Source organism: Neofelis nebulosa, chromosome 15, assembly GCF_028018385.1.
Source record: "Neofelis nebulosa isolate mNeoNeb1 chromosome 15, mNeoNeb1.pri, whole genome shotgun sequence".
Taxonomy (NCBI): Eukaryota; Metazoa; Chordata; class Mammalia; order Carnivora; family Felidae; genus Neofelis; species Neofelis nebulosa.
This window is the reverse complement of record NC_080796.1, coordinates 50,226,818-50,250,814: the sequence shown is the minus strand read 5'-3', so window position 1 is coordinate 50,250,814 and position 23,997 is coordinate 50,226,818. Positions and strand designations below refer to the sequence as shown.

At 51.5% G+C, this 23,997-nt stretch overlaps 1 protein-coding gene and 1 long non-coding RNA gene across 6 annotated transcripts in view; one reads left to right on the top strand and one right to left on the bottom strand.

The window, feature by feature from the left end:
• The window catches only part of MFSD4A (major facilitator superfamily domain containing 4A), a 31,491-nt gene extending 29,744 nt beyond the window's left edge, over window positions 1-1,747 (bottom strand). For 3 of the 4 annotated variants that reach the window (XM_058701498.1, XM_058701499.1, XM_058701500.1), the window contains exon 1: window positions 1,211-1,746. In XM_058701498.1, the coding sequence (XP_058557481.1) occupies window positions 1,211-1,440 (230 nt within the window). In that variant the 5' untranslated portion in view covers window positions 1,441-1,746. Of the gene's footprint in view, window positions 1-1,210 lie in introns of all 4 variants that reach the window. The other variant, XM_058701501.1, reaches the window with a different exon arrangement.
• Window positions 1,269-23,792, top strand: LOC131496185 (uncharacterized). 2 transcript variants are annotated; one of them, XR_009254365.1, is made up of 4 exons: window positions 1,278-1,381; window positions 19,988-20,065; window positions 22,812-23,125; window positions 23,597-23,792. It is a non-coding gene; the product is annotated as an uncharacterized LOC131496185 (long non-coding RNA). The 2 variants fall into 2 exon arrangements; XR_009254366.1 differs by lacking the exon at window positions 19,988-20,065 and having other exon boundaries at window positions 1,269-1,381.
• The last annotated feature ends 205 nt before the right edge of the window (window positions 23,793-23,997 follow it).

Genomic DNA, 23,997 nt, shown 5'->3' with positions numbered 1-23,997 from the left:
TGCCCCCTATCCCCGTTTCTCTGGGATAGCCCAACCCGGGGTTTTGTTCCTGGGCCTTCCGCTTGCTTGAGTCCATGCAGCCCAGAAAACCACCCAGCCAGGAACCAGAACCAGAGAAATCTCCAGCAGCCTCCGGTTTGCAAGCCATCTATCCCCTGCTTTTGGGTCTGTTTTCCCAGCTGCTCTAAGCGAGCAATCCTGCTGCCTTTCCGGAGGGCTCTGCGGGGGCGGCCCTGTCCAACGTAAGCCCGGGGGAGAAGGAGGCTTTGCGATGGTATCCAAAGGGGGCATCTTTCGCGGCCATGGCAGGCCGAGTCCCGAGCAGAGGCCAAGGAAGAGTAACATGGCGTGGGAGAAGTGGAGGGGGACCCTGGCCCCAGAGTTGGAGGGTCAACTTACCCAAGCTGTGCGTGGGACAGCCCACCCCTCCCCTACGTGGCCCTAGTAATTTGGTGCTGAGCGTCTCCCAGGCAGAAGGGCTTGGCCTCCGGGGGCCGGGGGCCGATGCAGGAACCCTGACTCCCTCTGAAGCAGGGACACACAGGACCCAGCAGCCCCGCAGCCCCAGGGGGGAAGGGACAGCGTGTGTCAGCTGAACCGGAGCTGATGGTCTGAGTGGAGCCCGCCCCAGGGCGCTCTGTCAAGCCGCAGCCAGCCCTGGCACCTGGCATGGCCCCTGAGGTGACACTCCCACTCTCCTTCCACCTCACTTCCAATTCCGCCCCCGGCAGCAGGGGCTACTGACAAACCTGAGACCCGCGGTGCGGGAGGGAGACGCCGTCCCACCGCCCCCGGTTCCATCACCCCTCGGCCCGTGGCGCGTGGGTGGGGGAGCGGGTGAGGGCCGGGTTTAACCCCCTGGCGGGGGTGAGCGAAGGCAAATAAATAATCCAGAAGTCACCTTCAGTCTCTGGAGAGACTTTTCCGGGGAGAGCCAGGGTGGGGGAGGGAGGCAGTCCAGCTAAGGCGGGGCGCGGCTGGCGGCGCTGGGAGAGGTGGTCGCCGCCCGCCAGAAGGCGAGGGCGCCCCGCGGCCCCAGCCCCGCGGGGGCAGGGACGCGGGCGGCGGGAAGGGAAGGGATGCAAGGGAAGGAGAGGAAGGAAGGGAAAGGAAGGGAAGGGAATGGTCGGCGCGGCCGTGCGGAGGAGCGGCGGGGACTGGGGGCTGGGGGCTGGGGGCTGCGGGGCTCCCGCGCGGGCCCGGTACTCACGTCCTCTTGAAGACGCCCCCGAGGGCGCTGCCCAGCAGGAGGCAGAGCTGCTGCGAGAAGAAGACCCAGGAGATCTGGGGCAGCGAGCTGTGCGTCTGGCAGCGCAGGTCCAGCAGCGTGGGCCCCAGGAAGGCGATGCACAGGCCGAAGCTGAAGAAGACGCTCCAGTAGGTGAGCGTGGGTTGCAGGTTGCGGCGGAGCAGCCCTGACACGCGGCCGTCGCAGCCCATGGCCCCGGCTGGCGGGCTCGGCGGCTGCTGGCTCCGCGCGCCGGTGCCCGAGTGGCGCACCGCCCGCGGGAAGGCCGGCCGGGCAGGGGAGGCCGGCGACCGGGAGGGAGGGGCGGGGAGGGGCGGCCCGGCGAGGGGCCCCGCCCTCGGGCCCGGGGAGCAGCGGGGGCGCCTCTGCGGCCGCCTGGCACCGCGTCGGGGCCCGCTCCCTCCTCGCGCGCGGCCGGGCGCCGGCCTCCCCCTGCTTCCCGAACGCACGCTCACCCTCCCCGGCTGCAGGAGACCGACCGCCTGCAGCGCTTCGCCCCCACCCCCTCTCCGGCTGTCCGTCCCACCCGCGTCCGTGCACAGCCCCGCGGGGGCGGAGGGGCCCGCGCGCCCATTGCAGAGCTGGGCAAACTGAGCCCGAGAGACGTCCCGGACGCTCGGAGAGGCTGGAGAGCGGGACCTTCCAGCGCTTCGCCTAGGCTTGGGGAGCTACAATCCCCACCCCCACCCCGCACCCCCAACCTGGCCTGGGCTTTGCGGTGGAGGACCCCCCCATCCCCTGAGCACAGCGCCCCCCTACACCTAGGTGCTTCACAGATGCACTTCAAGGGTCTGACAGCGCCCCCATCGGCCCCCAGAATAGAAGATAAAATCTCCTACATACATTTTTTTTTTTTCCTTTGGGAGAGTACTCATGGCTTTCATTGGAGCCTCGAGAGGATAAGCATTTTAGACAGAAAACCTTGGAACTATCCGATCTGCACCCTAAGCTCCGCCTGAGAGCTGGTCCCCGGCCGCATCTCTGCGCGCTGGACAGGTGCAGGACGGAGGAAGATGAAGGCGTTCTCTCCAAACTCCACTTCTCGCCTTCTTCCTAGTGGGGGGCGGGGGTGGGCAGCGATCTGGAGGAGTCCCAAGAGGAGTTGGGAAGTAATCCTCCAGGGGTAAAAAGGGTCCTGGGGGAGAATTCCTTTTTTGCTGGAAAAAAAAACGGATGGGGGATTGGGGTGAGAGGTGTCACTCTCCAGACCAGTAGTCCTTGGAGGAGCCTGCGGCTGGGCTGACACAGGCTGTCCCTCCCCCCAGGTGGCTATAGAACTGGCGAGTCCTGTGTGGTCCTGCTTCTGAGGGAGCCAGGGTTCCTGCATTGGCCCCCGGAGGCGGAGCAGTAAGGTCCAGAGTGTCACCTCTGCTGGTAGTGGCAGGAACCACGACATCATGCCCACTTGGCCCTCCTGGGGGACCAGAGCTGAAAGGGCTGAGGAGGTTGGGGGGGGGCGGGGAGGGAGTGCTCTCCTGACAACCTGGTATGAAGAGGGGGCAATCCACTTTTCTTGCAGGGCTGGTTTCATCTCACAGAGGCACCATCCCTCCTCTCCTCTGAGCACATGGGAGCAGAGCCCCAGGGCCTCTCTGGCTCAGTGGGTTGGTAGGTAGTAAGAGTTATTTATTCATGGAGGGTCTACACAGTATTTGTGGTTCAGTAAAAAGTTCTCCTCTAGGAAAAAAAAAATGAATCATAACCACAAGCATTTGGTTGGGTCCTCTCTGCCATTTTCACAGAATTCCAGAACCACAGAAGCTCCGAGTTGGAAAGAACAATCTCCAAATTGAGTCCCCTATCCTCTCCCCATAGTTGCTGATAAATGCTCATCAGTCCTGTTCTTGGCTGATACCTCTTACTGTTGAGGACCTTACCTATCATCTCTTGTGGGTCTGCTTCCAACGTGGGTCAGCTCCAGTTAGGAAGGGTTTCATGCCGAACTGAAATGCCCCTCCCGGTGACTCCCCACCGCCACCCACAGGACAAGTCTAATTGCTCCGCGCATGTTAGCCCTTCACACACACACCACCTCACCCCAGCACTTGGCTTCTCCAGCCCAAACACCTAAAATTCTTTCATAATTTCTATAGATGGTACTCCCCAGATCTATCACCCTACTGGGGCAGCTCCTCCAGCCACAGTAGCTGTGACCCTGGTACAGTGCACCGTGAGGCAGCCCATAGTGTCTGGGGTGCTAGAGGCATTCTATAGCTTGATCCGGGTGGTGGTTACACAGCTATAAACATATGTAAATATTCATTCTTGTACAAACATACGCATGCTTATGATTTGTGTCTTTTACTGTAAGTTACAGTTGGACAAAATAGTGGAAAGTAAAAATAAGTAAACAAAAACAAAGTGAGGCACTTTACTGTGAATACCCAACCCCCTTAGAGTCAAGCCTTCCTTCCTTCCTTTATTTCGCCCTTTCTTTCTTTTTTTTAAATTTTTTAAAGTTTATTATTTATTTTGAGGGAGAGAGAGAGAGAGCACACAGGGGAGAAGCAGATAGAGAGGAAGAGAGGGAATCCCAAGCAGGCTCTGTGCCAACTTGGGGCTCAGCATCATCCCACAAAATGCACTGTGAGATCATGAGCTGAGCTGAAACCAAGAATCTGACACTTCACCGGCTGAGCCACCCGGGCGTCCCTCTCTTTCTTTCTTGCGGGCAGAGCCCTGGAGCTGGGACTAGCAGGCAGGGAAACAGGTGAAGCAACGGGGCTCTGTAATGGGGATGCTTCAAGAGCCTGGGGCAGTATCCCATTTTGCCCGGGGAGGGCTTCATTACTGAACTAAATGTGGAAGGATGGGTGTGTGAAAAGATTTTTCTTCGTCTCTCTTCTTTTTCTTCTCTGTCTCCTGTTTTCCAGTATCATCACGCTGTCCACCTCCTTCAGGAACCTTTTCTGGACAAATTCTATCCCACCCCTAAATTCTAGCCAGCCCCTGATTGACTTCTTGCCCCCTACAATCTTCACAGCTGTATCCATGGACTGCTAGGTTCCTCTTCCTGTCACCCTGCCTCCCTTGCAGCCAGTGAAACGGTGAGTTCTTAAGGGCCTGGGACATATTTACCTATATTTTTGACTCTCCCCACCTCCACCCAGGTGCCTCACTGAATGCCTTTCAGATAGCGAGTCCTGGATAAACAGCTGGGGAACTGAGTTATTTGCACGTTGCCTTTAACAATTATTTTTGGCTTTTCATTTACATATCTTATCTCCCAGCGATAACAAGTTCCCCAAGGGCAGAGGCTGTCCTATATTTCCCGTGTTGAGTATTCAAGTATCTAACCCTAGCTGGGCACCCTGTGGTCACTCTTAAATTTTACAGAAAAACCTTGGATGGTCCCTTAGCCACTGTCTGATTTCCCTCCTTGTAAATTGGAAGGAAATTATCCCTGTTCCTCACTAGCTCTGGAAAGCAGTTTGAGACGCTAAAGAACGGAAAAACTGACTGCATTGGCAGAAAAGATCTGTAGGAGTGAAGGGTCCTCAGGCTCTTGCTGACTGAAATCTATTTCTTTGCCTCAAGGGTCGCCTCCTCTGGAAAGCTTTCCCTGACCTTCCTAGGGCCCCAAACTACATCACTGCTGATCACCTGTCTACCGCCTCTCCTCCAAGGCAAGGGCCACGGGGTTTGTTCGTCACTGAGTTGCCAGGACTGGCTCTGTGGTGAGAGATGTTTGCCCTACAGTGACTCCCACTTAGTCCTTGAAGTTGATAAACAATAAATCAATTGTATATTTTGGACCATCAACAGTGATCTACATCCGGGAAACATTCAGGGAGAAAGCAAACAAGATGATATAACAGAGAGCGAAATAAAAGCCACGTACTCTCACTACCTTCCTTTCACATACGTGGGAGCTGCCCAAATTCCTTAGTGCACAGAATTGCGATTGTATTTTGTCTTTGTTACTGTTTCTGTTAGGATTGAAAACCTTAGGGGCGCCTGGGTGCCTTGGTTGGTTAAGCGTGCGACTCTTGATCTCGGCTCAGGTCATGATCTCATGTTTGTGGGATCAAGCCCCGAACTGGACTCTGCTCTGGCAGTGTGCAGCCAGTCTGCTTGGGATTCTCTCTCTCTCTCTCTCTCTCTCCCTCCTTCTCTCTGCTCCACTCACGTGCTCTCTCTCTCTCTCTCTCTCTCTCTCAAAATAAATAAGTAAACATTTTTTAAAAAGAATTGAAAACCTTGAATATTAAAACATGTGCAAAGAGAAAAGTTTTGATTATCACAGCCTAGAGGAGGTCACTTAGACTTGGGCCTCATTTCATGTTGGGCAGAATCCACTAAGTGACCGTGGGCCTGCTCTCGTTCCCCAGGACCCTCTGGTCTCTGCTTCCCAGACCCTGAGGAGGCAAGGCGGGTGCAGTAGAGTGAAGTCTCTGGTTCAAGGTCATTAAGCACATCTGCAGTTCCTTTGGCCATTCTAGGGAATGAGGCCGCCCCTCCCCCACGTCCGGATTTTATCCTCACAGCCCTGGCGTCATTGCTTTGCCGGTCACAGTGTGGAGAGCGGATTGGCAAGCTCTGTCTGGGGTTGGCATGGGGTGGGTGGCAGACAACTTGGTGCCAAGGACTGTACCCAGATGCCCCAGCCCCCCTACCCCACATAAATGCTGACAGCAGAGATGGGTATGTGTACAAAAAGCCTCCTTTGCCAAATACCTGGGTGAACCGAGTTCTCAGCCTGCGTGGAGAAGTGGGGGGTGGTGACTGCAGGTTCCAAGAAGGATAGAAGAGGTGGGAGCCGGTAAGATGGCCCAGAGGCATCTTAAGAGTTAGACCGGTGGCCGCATGCATCCTGGAGAGAATATAGCATAGCAGTTAGCTGCTGCTGAATGCTTGTTAGTGCTTAAAAGGGCTCGTTAAAGTCAGTCTAGCTTTGAGGGTTGGAAGGACCTCTGAAATTATCCTTCTGCTCAGAAATGGAATTCTATTCATGGCATTGCTCAGCCTAAGCTTTAGCACGTCCAGGCTTGGGGTCAAGTGTGAGATGTGTGTGAAAACTGAGCCTTGGTTTCCTCTTCTCTAAAATGGGGAGAACAGGGGCGCCCGGCTGGCTCGGCCGGTAGAGCATGGGACTCTTGACCTCAGAGCTGTACGTTCAAGCCCCATGTTGGGTGTAGAGATTACTAAAAAAAAAAAAATAATAATAAATAAAGCAGGAAGAATCATGTCTCCCTTACTGTGAGAAAATGTACACAGAGTGCAACACAGGAGGTGTAGATATTAAGAATCTGGTATACCAGATTCTCAATAAGTTCTCCTCCTCCTCCTTCCTCACTGCAACAGCACAAACTGCTCTATGGTTTTTTACACGAATACAGTGGCTAGCAAAATATGACCAGCAGCATCAGTATGTCCTGGGAAGCTGCTAGACGCGAAGATTCTCTAGGGGCGCCTGGCTGACCCAGTTGGCAGAGCGTGTGACTCTTGATCTCGGGGTTGTAAGTTTGAGCTCCCCGTTGGGGAGATTACTTAAGAGCAAAATCTTAAAGAAACGGAAAGGCAGATTCTCACTCCTGCTCCAGACTGGATCAGAAAGTCTGGGGGTGCGGCTCAGTCATCTGTTTTAATAACTCCCCCCCCCCCAGGGTATTCAGATGTGGCTACAGTCTGAGAATTAGTGCTCTCGAGTCACAGAGGAAGAGTCTAATTCCCATTCTACAGCGAGCCATTCACTATTGAAGACATCCTTCACGTTCTTCGTAAGTTTCACTGTCCCCAGCAACATCATCCCAACTTCCTTCAGCCATCGGTCGTTGGCCATGTATTCCAGACCCCTCGCCAGGCTTCTCTCCCATCATGCCATGCTCTGATTGTTAGTGACCCTCATAAACATGGGGGCTCATTCCACTACACTCAGGGCTCCCGCGTGGTCACAGCGCAACGGGTTTGCCGCCTCCTCCTCTCTAGAAACTTTGACAGCAATATATTGACTGCCCACTCTGTGCCAGGCACGTGACATATAATAACTTCTTGTTTACTCTTTTTAAAGTAGGCTCTAGCGGGGCGCCTGGGTGGCTCAGTCGGTTAAGCGTCCGACTTCAGCTCAGGTCACGATCTCGCGGTCTGTGAGTTCGAGCCCCGCGTCGGGCTCTGGGCTGATGGCTCAGAGCCTGGAGCCTGGTTCCGATTCTGTGTCTCCCTCTCTCTCTGCCCCTCCCCCGTTCATGCTCTGTCTCTCTCTGTCTCAAAAATAAATAAAATGTTAAAAAAAAAATAAAAAAAAAAATAAAGTAGGCTCTAGGCCCAAAGTGGGGCTCAAACTCCTGGCTCTGAGATCAGAGTCCCGTGCTCTACCCACTGAGCCAGCCAGGCACCCCTTGTTTACTTTTTTTTGGTTGTTGAGGTTAAACTTACGTACATTAAAATGCACAAGTCTTTTTTTTTTTTTTAAGTTTATTTATTTTGAGGGAGGAGAGGGGCCGAGAGAGAGAGAGGGAGAGAGAGAGAGAATCCCAAGCAGTCTCCGTGCTGTCAGCTCAGACGTGAGATTGTGTGATCAGACATGAGATCAACTGTGAGATCGTGACCAGAGCCAAAATCAAGAGTCACAGGCTTAACTGACTGAGTCACCCAGGCACCCCTAAAATGCACAAGCCTTAAGTGAACAGAGTGAATTTTTATATGTGTACATACTTTGGTGACCACTACCCAGATCGAGATATAGAATATTTCCAGCACTCACCCCAGAAACAATAGCGTGCTTGCTCAATATTGTGTCTGTGAGAGCCTAAGTTCATTATTGTTCTTTCTTTAAAAAAAAAATTTTTTTTTAATGTTTATTTTTGAGAGAGAGTGTGAGCAGGGGAGGGGGGCAGACAAAGAGAGAGGGAGACAGAATCCAAAGCAGGCTCCAGGCCCTGAGCTGGCAGCACAGAGCCTGACGCGGGGCTCAAAACCACGGGCTACGAGATCATGACCTGAGCCGAAGTCAGACGCTTAACTGACTGAGCCCCCCAGGCACCCCTACATGCGGCTGGTTTACTGAAGTCCTATACAGTACAGGACACATGGAATAACGGGAACGTGGGAGCAGGACAGACCTGCGCTGGGTTCTGGCCCTGCCCTCGACGGTGTCGGCTCAGGGCTCGACATTATAAGCCTGATTTTCTTCAACTGTAACATATCACGTTCTTGCTGGGTTGTGGCGGAACGACATGAGAACACATTCGGGCCTCTGGTAGATCCACCGAGGCCGGCGCTGTCTACACCTCCCTGTTGCCTTCCTCTACCCTGAGTCTCATTTGCTTTCAGTGTGGGTTCCTCTTCCCTGCGGGCACACTTTGGGTCCCAACTCAGTCATTCAGCGGAAGGGCAATCCCTCCAGCTGTTCCGGGGTAAGGATGACACCTCACATTCATTCATAAAGTGTGGTTACTAATTGTCATCCAAACCACTGAGAGACATACTGAACGCTGACCGCCACCCCCCCTCCCCCCCCCCCCCCCCCCCGCTAATTCACCTTTCGTTTCGGAGCTCAGGCGAGCTGCTTATCCCTCGGGGAGCTTCCCACCCACCCACTGCTACCCCGGGGACCTGTGTTCTCTCCGTCTCCACTTACCACCCTTCCTGTGATCACCAGCTGGGGTGTCCTTAACGCGGATCGACTGTCAGCTCCCCGAGGATGGAGGCTGGGTCACACATGAACACTTCCGTTCTCAGGGGCACAGCACAGCACCTGCCTGGTACACAGCAGACATTCAGAAAATGCCAGTACACGAATTTAAAGTTTACGATAAGCTTGACTTTATGAATAAACGCTGAGGCAAGCGATCACATTCCTGGGGGATTTCATGAGGGATGTACCATTCATCTACTTAATTAGCAATTCTCAGACTTGTCTATATACTGGAATCACCTGGAAGCTGAAGAAAGTCGGACTCTCTTGCGGGCGGAGTCCCGGGTTGGTATTTTGCAAAAGCTCCCCAGGGCTTTCTAAGGTGCAGCCAAGGTCGGAAACCACTGCTCTCCGGAGAATCTACATTTTACCACCAAAGGCTTGTCTGCGTATCCTGGCACACCTTTTAGGCCCCTCATTAAAGTGGCCTCACTGAATTGTGTTTGGGCTTTATGCCTCGCTTGAGGGCCCTCAGGATATGTTAACGGAGTTATGTTTGGTAGGGATGTTGTTGCCGACAGAGCCCTAGATGAAGATGCGCAGGAGAGAGTTCTGCTGGGCGTCAGCACCAAGACAAGCTGTGATTCACCCGAACATTCAGTTCTTTTTTATCGTACGGATGCTGGGAGTCATTTAATTAACACTTGCTCTAAGCTGGTAGTAGTGGCTGGAAAGCTCATGGCCAAGGGCATGGTCCACCTCTGTCACCTGTCCAGAATTTTATAGTATATGTATTGCGTACTGACCTGGTTCCTTTTTATTGTCCGTCCTTTTATTCTCCTTTCCCCATTTTTTCCATGTTTTTTTTTTTTTTTTAGTTGAGATATAATTCCCATACCGTAAAATTCACTCTTAAAGTGTACGAGTCAGTGGTTTTTTGTATATTCACAAGACTGTGTGACCTACACCACTACCTAATTCCAGAATGTTTTCATTATCTCAGGAAGAAACTCTATCCCCGTTAGCAGTCACTCTCCCTTCCCCCTGTTCTCAGCCTTTGGCAACCACTGTCTACCTTCTTTCCTTATAGATTTACTTCTGGACAATTCGTATAAACGAAATCATATAACGTGTGGCCTTTATGTCTAGCTTCATTCATTTAGCGTGTGTTCCAGGCTCTTCCATGCTGTGACGTGCCTCAGTACCCAGCCCTTCTTGTGGCTGAGCAGTATCCCATTGTGCGGATACACCACATTTTGCTTTTCCGTTCATCAGTTGATGGACATTTGGGTTTCCACGTTTGGGGTATCATGGATAATGCCGCTACGAACATTCAGGTTGAAGTTTCTATGTGATCCTACCTCGGTTCTCTCGGGCGTCTACCTACCAGTGCATTTGCTGGGCTTACATAGCAACACTCTGGTTAACTACTTGAGAATCTTTTCTCACATAATTTTTTTTTTTTTTTAATCTTGTTGTACTGTATACATCTCTGTAAGCCTCTACAAATCCTCCCTTTTGGAACGAGGCAGAGTACAAATAAATAAATAAATCCCAAAGCACTCCCAAGCCATCTGTTTAATAATCTGTGCTAGAATTCTGCCAGGATTCTATACTGAGCCGTTTGGTCTATGGTTTCCAGAAATACCTTCTGGCTCTTTGTGCAAATCAGAACGCTTTCTCATCTCCAACGTCGTCGACGTTTATCCTGGTCATTTTTCAGTCCTACCTGCAAGGTACTTCATGACGCAGGTGTCTAATTCCCTTGAATCTGGCCTCCGGCACTCGTGTGCTGGCACACAAGCTCTCAGTGCCTGCCTTCTCATTTATCCCGTGATGCAATTAAATTTTTATATCCAAGTACTTCATGCGTAGGGTTGGAAACACAGTTGAACAGAGGAGCCTACGGTGCACAGCCCTACCTCATCCCTCCTCCCCCCTAACTTCGCCCCCCAGAGGCGACCAATCTACCTCTGCTGTTCTGGGAGTGATTTCCATGTCTGTAAATAATACGCCTATGCTGCTGTTTCTGGATTTCTCCATTTGAGATATCCTCTATTGATTTGTAACTAGGAACGATAGGGAGGTAGTTCCCCTCAAAATAAATAAACTCAAACCCTCTTCCCTGCCTCCTCCCAACATGGCTAGACAGCTGTTTTTAGTCTGTCTACTACCTTTGCTGCTTCAAGTAACACATTTATTTCTCACGCCGTCGGCTATTGCCAGTTTGGACCCACTATTTTGTGGGATACGGATACCGTCTCTCCTATGTTTCCCCTGCGGCTCTCCTTCCCACCTTCTGTCTTCTGAGCATTTACTTGAAATGCTCAAATGTTGCCGACAGGATATTCTAACTTTCTAGCCACAATCAGGTCTTCCTGCTTTGCCTATAGGTTGGTTTTAATGGTTTGAATGCAGTCAATGATGTGTGCATTTGTGACCATGTAAATATTGTCCGTGGCAAGGGCCAGCAATGCCTTGTAATTGCGTTTTCCTTTATTTGTTTTAGTTTATCCTAGAGTCTCATATTGACTTCCTTCTTCTTCTCATTGCCCTTCTCTTCTTCTCTTCACTCAACAATATCATTTTCTTGAGTTTGTTTTACAACTCTGAGATCATGAGTCATTTGCTCTTCTAAAGAGACAGCCAAGCGCCCCTGGGTGAATTGCTTCCCTGTCACACAGCTGTCTGTCTCTTCCCTGGGACTCCTTCCCTTCATTGATGCCCTGGCCTGGTCCCACTGGCTTCCCCTCCCTTCCACCTTCCCTCTCTTGCCTCCTCTTCTCTCTTTCTCCCTTCCTCCTTCCCTCCTTCTCTTTTTTTCTTGTTTACACTATCATTTTCCCATACCCCATCTTCAAGTCAGTTCTTTTTTTTTAATTTTTTTTATTTTTATTTATTTTTAATTTTTTTTTTTAACGTTTATTTATTTTGGAGACAGAGAGAGACAGAGCATGAACGGGGGAGGGTCAGAGAGAGAGGGAGACACAGAATCCGAAACAGGCTCCAGGCTCTGAGCTGTCAGCACAGAGCCCGACGCAGGGCTCGAACTCACGGACCGCGAGATCATGACCTGAGCTGAAGTCGGACGCTTAACCGACTGAGCCACCCAGGCGCCCCTTCAAGTCAGTTCTTAAGAAGGGGTGATTTTCTGAGTCCCTCATTTCTACAAGTGGCATGGCTCCGCCCTCACACTTGAATGGTAATCTGGATTGATATAGACTTCTGCATTAAGAATTGCTTTTTTTCAGGCACCTGAGTGGCTCAGTCGGTTGAGTGCCAGACTCTGGGCTTTGACTCAGGTCATGATCTCACTGTTCATGGGATCAAGCCCTTAGATGGGACTCTGTGCTGACAGTGAAGAACCTGCGTGGGAGTCTCTTACTTCCTCTCTCTGCCTCCCCTCAAAATAAATAAACTCAAAAAAAGAAAAAAAAGAATTGTTTTATCACACGATGTTGAGGGCATTGTTGTAGCCTTAGTTAATGGGAATCCTGAAGCTAGTCTGATTCTTTTTTTTCAACATTTATTTTTAAGGGCTGCTTGGGTGGCTCAGTCAGTTAAACATCTGACTTTGGCTTAGGTCGTGGCTCGTGAGTTCGAGTCCCATGTCTGCCTCTGTTCTGACAGCTCAGAGCCTGGAGCCTGCTTCGGATTCTGTATCTCCCTCTCTCTGTCCTCCCCTACTCACACACTGTCTCTCTCTCTCTCTCTCTCTGTCAAAAATAAATAAATATTTTAAAAAATAGATTTATTTTTAAGTACTTTCTATAACCAATGTGAGGCTTGAACTTACAACCCCGAGATCAAGAGTCACATGCTCTACCTATGAGCCAGCCAGGCACCCTTAATTCTTTTATTTTTAGAGACAAACTTTTTCCCCCTCTAGGGAAACTTTTAGGATCTTGTGTTTGTCATTGCTATTTTAAAACTTCACCATGACAGATATGTGGATCTCTTATTCATTTGTGATTCTTGGTGTCCCCTTTACATTTGAAAATTCTTTGGTTTTGGGGAATTACTTTGTTTTTTTTTTTCTTTTTTTTTTCTAAGTAGGCTCCTTGCCCAATGTGGGGCTTGAACTCATGACCCTGAGATCAAGAGTTAGATACTCTAGGGGTGCCTGGGTGGCTCAGTTGGTTAAGTGTCCGATTTGGCTCAGATCACGATCTCACAGTTCGTGGGTTTGAGCCCTATGTTGGGCTCTGTGCTGATAGCTCGGAGCCTGGAGCCTGCTTCAGATTCCGTGTCTCTCGCTGTTTCTACCCCTCCCCCACTAATGCTCTGTCTCTCTCTGTCCCAAAAAATAAATAAACATTAAATAAAAAGTTGGATACTCTACCGACTGAGCCAACCAAGCGCCCTGTTTTGTTTTCTTATTTGAGAATTTTTTTCCTTTCCATCTTCTTTGTACTTTTTTTCTGGATAGACTTTTATCCAGATATAAGAGTAATTCTCTAATTTTCTACCTTCCAACACCTTTTACTGAAATATTTATTTCCATGATCCTATTTTTATTTTTTTAATGTTTATTTCTTTATTTTGAGGGGGAGGGGAGAACGTGAGCAGGGGAGGGGCAGAGAGAGAGGGAGAGAGAGAATCCCAAGCAGGCTCCTCACTGTCAGAGCAAAGCCTGATGAGGGGCTCAAACTCACGAACCTCAAGATCATGACCTGAGCTGAAGTCAGAAGTCAGATGCTTAACCGACTGAGCCACCCAGACACCCCTCCATAATCCTATCTTTAATTTCTAGTAGCTCACGTTTATTTTCTGGTTGCTTCTTTCATAGCATCTTGTCCTTGTTTAGGGACGCAACAGGTCCTCAAATCCACTTGAAAATACCTGTCAGTCATTGAAAGCTTTCTTGTGTTTCTGTTTCCCCAAGTTACTTCTCTTTCTTATGGAGCATCCTCCCTGCCCCTAATTATTTACTTTTGTTTCCTTTTCATATCTGAGCCTTTTGTCAAATGTCTGATGATCTTCGTCTTTCTGTATTTAAGACTGAGGCTCGGCTGACCAGTTGGCAGGTTTCCTTTCCTTTGGGAAGGGAGCCTGTGTCACACGGGGGGACTCCAAGTAGCAGAAGTGAAAGGCCCTCCTTTGCGGTCACTGAACCTTCCAGTTGGGGATGGAACCCTGCTGCCCTATGTGTTGCTTAGGAATCGGGTCTTCCTAGACTGTTGGCCAATCCTTCTCTTTTCAGCCATGGCTGGGTCTCCTGCCTCCGCTGGGCCGTCCAACCCCGCGGCCTCTCTGAGGCCTGAACTCCCCTGTCGTCCTGCTGGGACAATGTGGGGCCTTCTCAGCCGCCTCCCACTCTGGGCTCCCTTCCTCGCCTTCATCAGCAACCACTCTTCTCCCGGTCCGCTCCCATACATACACCCGCTGAGAATGTTCACCTGTGCTGGCCTTCCTCCTGTTCTCTTCCTCATTAGGAGAATGTGCTTTTCGTCACTGCTTTATTGTCATTTTGGTGGGGGGGGGTGTCACAGGAAGGACAACACATATGTGTGGCCAGTAGTCTGTCTTTAAACAGAAATCTTCAATTCCCTCTTTTTCCCTTTTTGCTTATTTATTTTTTTAAAGTAAACTCCTACCCCTAATGTGGGGCTTGAACTCATGACCCTGAGATCAAGAGTCACATGCTCCACCACCTGAGCCAGCCAGGTGCCCTTTCTATTCTCTCTTAATGTGTCTGTTTTATGGTTTTCAGGCCGAGGGTCACTCTCTCTTTTAAAAAAAAATTTTTTTTAATGTTTATTTATTCTTGAGAGAGAGAGAGAGAGACAGAGAACGAGTGGTGGAGGTGCAGAGAGAGAGAGAGAGAGAGGAAGACACAGAATCTGAAGCAGATTCCAGTTTCCAAGCTGTCAGCACAGAGCCCGACACAGGGCTCCAACTCACGAACCTCGAGATCGTGACCTGAGCCAAAGTCAGATACTTAACCGATTGAGCCACCAGGTGCCCCTAGAGAGGTGTTCTTATGCAAAATGACATATGTGCAAAGTTATTTATTGCAGCACCGTTTACTTAGGCAAAACATGGTGGAAAGCCCAAATGACTGAGTAGAGACATAAATTAGAGACAGCCATATAATGGAATATCATGTAGTCACAAACATGAGAACACTTTATGTATTGATAGGAAATGGTATCTAAGATATATTTAGTAAAAACTGGGGGATGCAGAGTAAGTGGCTAACACTCTTGTGACATTTGTGTAAAGGGGAAAAAATAAGATGTGTTTGTGTTGTCTATGAATAAAGTCCCTTGAGGTTTATAGCAACAATCACATCTCCAAGGAGGGGAACTAGCTGCTGTGAGATGGGGTGAAAGGGACACTTTCTTTTTAAAATTTTTATTATTATTATTATTATTAATGCATATTTATTTTTGAGAGACAGAGCATGAGTGAGGGAGGGGCAGAGAGGGAGGCAAACACAGAATCTGACACAGGTCTCGAACCCATGAACCGTGAGATCATGACCTGAGCTGAAGTCGGACTCACTCAGCCGACTGAGACGCCCAGGCTCCCCAAGGGACACTTTCACTATAAATGCTCTTGGACCTTTTAAATTATGGAGCACACAGATGTGTTGTCTATTAAATATAAATAAATTAAATTTAAAACTCCCCTTTGTACCATCTCAATTTAGTTTTTTAAAAAGCACACATACTAAATTATTATAAAATAATTGTTTGTTAATCTATATTCTCTGAATTCAGATTATGTTCTAATGTAACATAACCCTTTAATATGAAATATGTATTTTGCTATATAATATGCCTGTATATTACATATTGTATTTATCATACTTATCCTCTTTTTAAAGTTCTCTTTATAAAAAAAGAATCTGAAGGGAAAACATCAAAATGTTAACAGTGGTTATTTCTGGCTAGTTGGCAGATGAGTGATTTTAATTTTCTTCTCTCTTCTTTTTCTGTTTCTCCCCCCACTTATTTTAAATTTTTAAAAATTTATTTATTTTGAGGGGTGCCTGGGTGGCTCAGTCGGTTGAGCATCCGACTTCGGCTCAGGTCATGATCTCCCAGCTCGTGGGTTCGAGCCCCGCGTCGGGATCTGTGCTGACGGCTCAGAGCCTGGATCCTGCTTTGGATTCTGTGTCTCCCTCTCTCTCTCTCTCCCCTTACCCCACTTGTATTCTGTCTCTGCCTCTCTCAAAAATAAACATAAAAAAATTTTTATTTATTTATTTATTTTTGAGAGAGACAGAGACAGCAAGAGTGGGGGAGGGGCAGAGAGAGAGAGAGAGGGAGAGAGAGAGAGAATCCCAAGCAGGCTCCATGCTGCCAGTGCTGAGCCCGACGCGGGGCTCAATCTCAAGAACCTTGAGATCATGACCTGCGCTGAAACCAAGAATCGGGCACTTAACTGAGTCACCCAGGAACCCCTCCCCCAGTTTTTAATTATAAAGATATATTGCTTCTAATGATCAGGAAAAAGCCATATATGTTCCCCCTCCCCACTGTTTGCAGGAATCCCTTCAATGTGCACATCGAGGCCCCTGTCGCATTTGCATCCCCCTCTGTGGTTCCCCGTCCCTCCCCCCCCCCCCGCACCCCTGGGAGGGTTTATGACCCGTGAACACGGCCCCTTGGCTGTTCTCCCCTGTCCTGCAGTAATGCGACCCAGTCTGTCCAGCTCAAATATCCCCCCTCCCAGATAGAATCGGGGGCGCCCTCCTTTGTGGCCGGGTAACCCACCATCCCCCTCTGCACCGGATTCCTCATGTGTGTGGCCCTTGTCTTATGAGTCACCGTGCTTCCTGGTGCAACGCAGGCCCTGACTCACTCCGAGTTCCAGGAAAGTGTGGGCCTAACGGCTGTTCCCTCATGGCGTCTTCCACCTTCTGCAAGATGGAGGTACTGAGCGAATTACTATTGGCCACAGTCTCTGCTTCGGTGTCTCCTTTCTGCGTGTCAGAGTTTCTAGGGTGTGAACTTGGTGTTCTGCCTGACCTGGCCGCAGTCCTTGTTCCCCCCCTCGCGGGGCCCCCTACCTAAGTGGCGTTCTTCAAACGGGGATGCATCTTCCAAACCAACAAGGGGTGCTGGACCCACTCCCAGTGGTCTGGTGTGAGGAGACAGGGCTCTCCCGGGGTGGTTCTTCTGAGGAAGTAGAGGAGTCCCCTTCTTCATGTCCCTGGAGAACACGGGGCTGGGAGACGAGGTGACATTTGCGGCAGAGACTTGCCCACGGACACCACCCACCCCCCCCCCCCCCGCCCTCCAGGAGCCTTCCAGTCTTCCTGCCCGCCCCTATCTGGAGGGATGCTGGCCAGAAGGGACGGGGTGGGAGCCGGAGGGGTGACTGGAGCAGGGCCCTGCTGCCCGTCTCCCTGCCTGGAGGACCTGAATTTTCTTTCCGTTTTGCAGAAGAAAGTTGCTGCCAGAGAATCCCAATCCTTCCCGGTTTCCCAGAGTCCAGAGACCCAGTGGTTCATAAACTGCGCCCCCGCCCCTGTGCCCCCCATCTCTCACCGAGCCCTGCCCCCAGTTCACAGGGGAGCTGAACCTAAAGGAAATGACAGCGGAGAAGATGTCAAGTTCCTCTCCCGTCCATTTTTGCCCTGGCTTCAGGGATTGAGACCTTGCCCCTAATCTGGCCACTGTTGTTCTCATCCTTCTTCCCCAGATTTCCCAAGAGGCTGAGTCTCGGCCTGAGAGTCTGGACACTGGCTCCCTTTGCAGTATCGCCCTCGGGTGAGAGCGCCACGAAGGCTGGAGGCGGGGCGCACACGGCCCTGGGAGGACACGGGCAGTTACTGATGGAGCCCAGACCATTAACGGTCTCCCGTGTCCGAAACCCTTCCATTAATAAGCGCTAATGGCTGATATTTACCGAGGACCTGGTACGTCCCAGACAGGCTCTGAGTGCTCTCCTGCGTTAAGGAAATGGATTCGTTGACCACATCTGTTTTGCACACAAGGAAACTGAGGCACAGAGAGGTAAAGCAGGTGACCCAAGGTGAATGGTCTAGCCAGGATCTGAACCCTTTGGCTCCAGAGCCTGTGCCCTTAACAGCAAGGCCAAGCTGCCAGGGGAGAGGCCGTCTGCCAGCCCTGCTCTGCCTCCTTCCTGCAGCTTCTTGTGAAGCGCACACGTTCCCGGCGAGGGCCCAGGGACGCCTCGTCCACCTCCTGAGTGTGAATTAGTTTAGCAGGTCCTTCCCCCCCGGAAGGAGTTGGCTGCGGGCCTAAGGATAACCCTGGGCTTCTCACCCACCCTGGGGTGGGTGGGGAATGGAGCCTCAAAAGAGGGCATGCGGGTCAAGGAAGAGCGGGCAGGGTCCTCAGAGCCGCTGAGGGTGGCGGAGAGGGGGAACGGTTAGGTCCCCCAGCTCGGTAGGGACAACAGCAGGGAAACAAGAGGAGGAACTGTGAGGGTAGAGTGCGGAAGGGCCTGAGCTGGCCCCTCAGAGCCAATGCGTTTAGTGTGACCTCCTGGAGAGGAGCAAAGGGGCTTGGAAGCAGATGGACAGGGGAGTGGACAGACAGACAAGGCAGTGGAGGGGTGGCAACAGCCCTCGAGGCCTAATCTGGGTGTCAGGGTCCTGCGGGCCATAGCCTGAGCCCTGACCCTCCAAGGATGCCCCGGGCCACTCCATCAGAGTCCAGAGTCATGATTCTGAATTTGAACCCCCCACACCCAGCCCAGCTCTTGGCTCCCCAGGGGCATGAAGTGTGTCTGTGCCAGCTGGAGGCCAGATGCGGCCAGGATCCTTCTGTTGGAATTGCCTAAAAACCTAGAATAAACTTGTGCCACCACACCCGTGCCGTGGACCATTCAGGGCCTACAGCATGCCCCCTGGTCTTCATGGTGATGCGGGGAGGTGGCCCAGACTATCCTCATCTAGCCCGTGAGCACTTGCGCTCAGGGAGGTTGCCACTCGCTCGGGATTCAAACCCAGAATTGCACACACCGAGCGTGACGCTCCTTCCACTAACCCACAGCTGCCCCCCGGGGCTCCCAGTCAATGCTGTAGCTGTGGGGCCTTCCTGGGATCCCCGCAGGAGTTCCTTGCCTTCCAGACCCTTTGCGCACTGCTTCCCAAACCTCTGTTTGCTTCAGAATCGCCCGGGGAGGGTATTTAAGATGCAGATTTCCAGAGTTCACCCGGCCCGGAGATTCTGACTGTGGAGTCTGGGTTGGGGCCCAGGGTTCTGAATTCGCAGCACACAGCAAATAATTCTAAAGCAGGAGGTTCCTGGAGGCACCCAGCTCTGAGAAACCTGTACTATTTGTCAGCTCAGGATCTCGGCTGTCTGTCCCAAACCCTTTCCCATGGCAAAGGTCCATAAACATCCAAGGGATGAACGAGGACCCCTTTATCCCTGATTTTGTCACTCAGGTTTCTTTTGTGGGCTTAACATGTTGTAAAGGGCGACGGGAGACTTTTCTAGGCTGCAGATTGTCGTCCTCATAGGCTCCAGGCTGCTTCTCCTGGGTTTCACTCCTCAGGCAAGGGACATGTGCGTGAGGTGAGGCCACCATGAGGTCGTGGCAGGGGCATCGGGCTGCACCCACATTTTCAGACCAGGTTGGTGCTTTCTTTGGCGAAAGTCACAGAAGGCAATCCAGACCCCAAGGCAGTGTTTCTCTGATTGTGCCCCAGCAACTTCAGAGTCACCTGTGTTGTCTGGCAAAAAAATGCAGATTCCAGTCACCTAACCTTGTTCTGTTGAGGGGTGGGGTGGGGGACGGGGCCCAGAACTCTGCATTCTTAGCTAACACCCCAACCAATTCTTATGCACACGAACGGTTGAGAAATCCTGCTGTAGAATGTGGATTTTACAGCGTCACGGACCTGGGTTCAAAGCTCAGCTCTGCCACGAAATAGCTGTGTGTGTGTGGTCTGGAACTAATTCCTTAACCTTTGTGAGACGGTTTCCTCATCTGTAAGAAGCGGGTTACTATGCCGGCCTCTTGAGGATTAAATCAAACTGTGGGAAAATCGATACACAACACCCGGCATCGGGGAACCTCTCCGGGGGCACACCCAGCCACGTGGTAAAGAGGGGGGGGGGTGCACAAATTAAATGCCTTCCCTGGGAGGGAAGAGCTGGGCGTACACCCAGCATTACTCATCCATGGCAAACGCCGAACTGTTTTAACACATTTCTGACCCGCGTTTCCTGTAGGATGAGCTCCATGAGCTTTCCAAGGTGACCAGATCCGGTTCCCGTCCTCAGGTGTGAGCTGTCCCAAGTTGGAGTCAGGTGATGTAAACAGAATAACCGTTCAATTTGGCCCCTCGTAGGCAAGTCCTCCATCCACCCCTCGCCCCCAACCCCTTTCCTCTCCACTTTACATTCCCAAACCCCTCTCTCTGTGGGACTAGGCCCTCTCGGCAAATCACAGGTCAGCCAAGGTCCCTGGGACCTTTGGTCTGGTAGCCGGCTGCCAGGAGTGGGGAGTCTGGGAGTCTTCCTTGCCTTGGCTCCCCGAGTCTGGCCCATCCAAAGAAATGCCAACACTTGTGAGAAGCTTCCATCATTCATAACGGGTCAGTTCCCTCCGGAAATGTTCCCCAGCTCTGCTGAAAGCCTGCCAGGCGACTCGGTGACGTCCAGCTCTCAGCCCACACAATGGGCACGGGCAGAACAATGTGGAGTCGGAAAAACATCCCGCCTGTCCTTAGGCTCACATCCTCCTGGGAGCCCACCCCACGCCCATCCCAAGGCTCCCAGAGCTAGTGGGAAAGGGTGGGGGGAGAAGGAGGGGTGCAGAGAGGGGCCCGGAGCAGCTGTGGAAGAGGCAAGGTGAAGAGTGGCTGTCTTCCGAACCAGCTGGGCGAGTCAGATTAGAAGTCAAATCTGCTTATTCTGGCTCCCGTGCCAGCTCTAAGGGGCCAAGGGCTCAACAGCTCCACACTGGAACGGATTAAAATCGGAGCTGGCAAAAAACTAGTTCAGTGAGGCAAATAGGTGTACCTGATGGGAGACCTTGCTTTGTCACTTAACTAACCGTGTGCAAGGCGTTAAACCTCCCAGGGCCTCAGTCTCCACATCCGTGAAATGGGGTAATCGCGCCTGCCCTGTCTACCCCACAGGATGTTTTCAGAGCAAAATGGGCTACTGTGCTTGAGAGTGCCTCAGTCATTGCAAACAAATTCACCAACTGGTGTTGTTCGCCTAACAAAGCAGTTAGGGTTGGGGTGGCAGTGAAGACCGCCCAGACAGTTTACAATCTGAACCCTAGGAAGACACTGGAAACCCGAGTACAGAACGCAGGCTGTTAGAATTTCTAGATAGTGAGGCTTGGGGGTACGACTGGTTGGAGGTGGAGGGTGTTGGATGACTTACCTCGAGGTCACATTACCATATCAAGCACTGGTTTTACTCAGGTTGTGTGTATTTGGGTGACGTTTGGGTGATGGGGGTTATGAGAGGCTGAGACCCCCTGAAGCCCTAGTGTCAGCACTTTGGTGCCGGCAGAGCTGAGCACACAGAAAATATTCATGGGGTGGATCACGGAAGACTTCCTGGAGGAGGGGAGTTTGAGACATGCTTGAAAGGAGGAGGGAGGGAAATGATTCATACAAAACACTGAAGTGGAAACAGGTTGGTATAAAATCTGGAGCAGAGGGGACACTCTAGGGCATCTGGGGCCCCCCTTCACTCTAGGGACAGGGGCGCTGAACTCCCAGCAAGGGGAAGCACCTGTCCAAGGCCCAGTGAGTCTGACTGAGCCGGAGCTGCTGAGGGAGGTGGAAGGAGAAGTCCAGGCAGAGGGAACACGGACAGATGGACTCTGGAGGTGCAGAGGCTTGAGAGAGGAAGCCCCTTCCGGGAAGGGTGGGTCCTTGGCCCAGCAGCACGAGTGTAGATGGTCACACTACAGAGTGGATGGTCAGACACAGGTGGAGAAAGAGGCTCAGAGGCTGGGGAACACAGGGCTTGGGAACCTTGCGAAGATGCCGGTAGGACCATCGACGGGAAGATTCCTGATGGATCAGACGTTTCATTTTTATATTAATTCATGTTTCTTCACGACCCTGACCCGAACCTAGAGTGTAAAGGTGCAGCTCACTTTATGAGGCTTGTAACACTCACAGGTGCTGCGGGGGCTGAGGAAGGGGAGGGGAGGGAGGCTCACGGCGGGCAGGCCGCTCCCACCCTCTGGGATTATCACCCGGGCATCTGTGAGGAACAGATAAACGAAGCCCACTTCGAAGCCATTATTATTATTCCTGCAATCGGCTTATCTCTCCCTGACCAGACGTGAGTTCCTTGAGGAGAGAGCACTGTTTACTTATTTCTAAATCTTTAGTGCTTCACAGGGTTGCTTGGGCCAAGGAGATGTTTAATAAATGTCTGTTGAAGTAAACAAAGGACATTTTTTTAAATTTAGTCAATTTGTTAAATTCACAGCACTCTGCCTGGAACATAGATGTGTTAGGATAAGGGACGTCGGAATTCTCCAGCTCTGATGGCAGTTCGGGAGGGAGAGTGGCTCCCTTCGGACAGAAGGGGTTTTATTCATCCCTGGACTCCCCCCCCCCCGCCCCCCACAGCACTTCCTCCCTCTAGTGCTCCCTCATGGCACTCACTGGGAAAACAGGGTGAGTGATGTCTGCTTCTATGCTGTGAGACAGGTAACAACGCTAACACTCCATGTGGTGCTTTCTACGTGGCCAATAAATTCTGAGTGCTTTCCGTGTATGAACTCGTTAAATTTTTTTTTGATGTTTATTCATTGCCGAGAGAGAGAGAGAGAGAGAGAGAGACAGCACAAGTGGAGGAGGGGCAGAGAGAGAGAGAGAGAGAGAGGGAGACACAGAATCCGAAGCAGGCTCAGGCTCCAAGGTGTCCGCACAGAGCCCGACGTGGGGCTCGAACTTGGGAACGGCGAGGTAATGACCTAGGCCAAAGTCGGATGCTTAACCAACTGAGCCACCCAGGCGCCCCTATGTATTAACTCGCTTAATCTCCACATTAATCCTACACTCACCCTATTTTACAGATGGGGAAACTGAGGCACGGAGAAGCCATGTTATGTGGTCCCACAACCAGGAAGTGGTGGAACAGGATTCGAGTCGAGGCAGCCAGGCACTAGAGAGAGCTCTGCTCTTGACCTCTGCCCTGCTTGTGAATCCTGACCTTCCCCGCTACCTTATATGGTGAAGCTGGGCCGTCCTTTCCATTACCAGGTGGAACTCTTGGCCAGAGGCATACAGTCACAGGTGGCTGAGGATCACCTCTCTAACCCCTGGCCCCATCCCCTCTTCCCCAAGGCAGCCTTCCCACCCTCAACAGCTCCAGCTTCTGGAACCCCAGGTGTGTTCATTCCCACACCCCAGAGTCAGTCCCAGCTCTTGAAAAGCCAAGGTAGTCTGGTCTTAAAGCGAGCGACCTGATTGGGAGGGTGGCCCAAGCCTCCTGGAGTCCAGGGGGAAGGAGGTTTGCAACCCACAGCCACGGTTTACTACATTTTTCTCGGCCACTCTGAGCAATGTTTCTCACCTGTGGGCCAGACCTTGCTCCCCTGCTTGGCAAAGTGGAGACCCAAAGAGTAGTGTCAGACCAGGTACGGATCCGGCCGACCCAGATGGCCCCTTCCTCTGCAAGCCGGTAGGACTTAGGAGAGGCAGTGCACGCCCCCAGAGCTCCCAACAGGTGCTCCCCCAGCCCCTGCCACAGTGCTTCTAGGGACAGAGCACTGGCTACTTCAGAAGGCAGCTGACCCACTTTGAGTGACACCTTGACCCAATGCTTTTATTGTAAACTTTTCCATGCTTCCTTCCCCAGCTCTGTGGAGACAATACTCTGGGCTGAGGTCATCTTAAAGGCTTGCAAAATCTTTGAGATGGAAGGTGCCTAATACATTGTTGAAAATAACAGATCTTATCAAGGGTGAAGAAAGCAAGAAAAGAAATAGCGGCCAATTCTAATGCCAGGATTGGGATCCTGGGGGGAAGGAGGGGGCTGGAATCCCTGCTGTTGGGGACCATGCACAGCCTACCCATGCCACCATTTACCGAGCACTGGGTGCCAGCCCCAGGGTTCTCATGAACCCTCACAATCCTGTGAAAAAGGGTGATGCCACAGAGAAGGAAACTGAGGCACAGAGGGGTGTAACATGCCCAAGGTGACGCAGCTTGCAAGCAGCAGAGGTGGGATTTGAATCCAGGCCTGTGTATTTTGGAGCC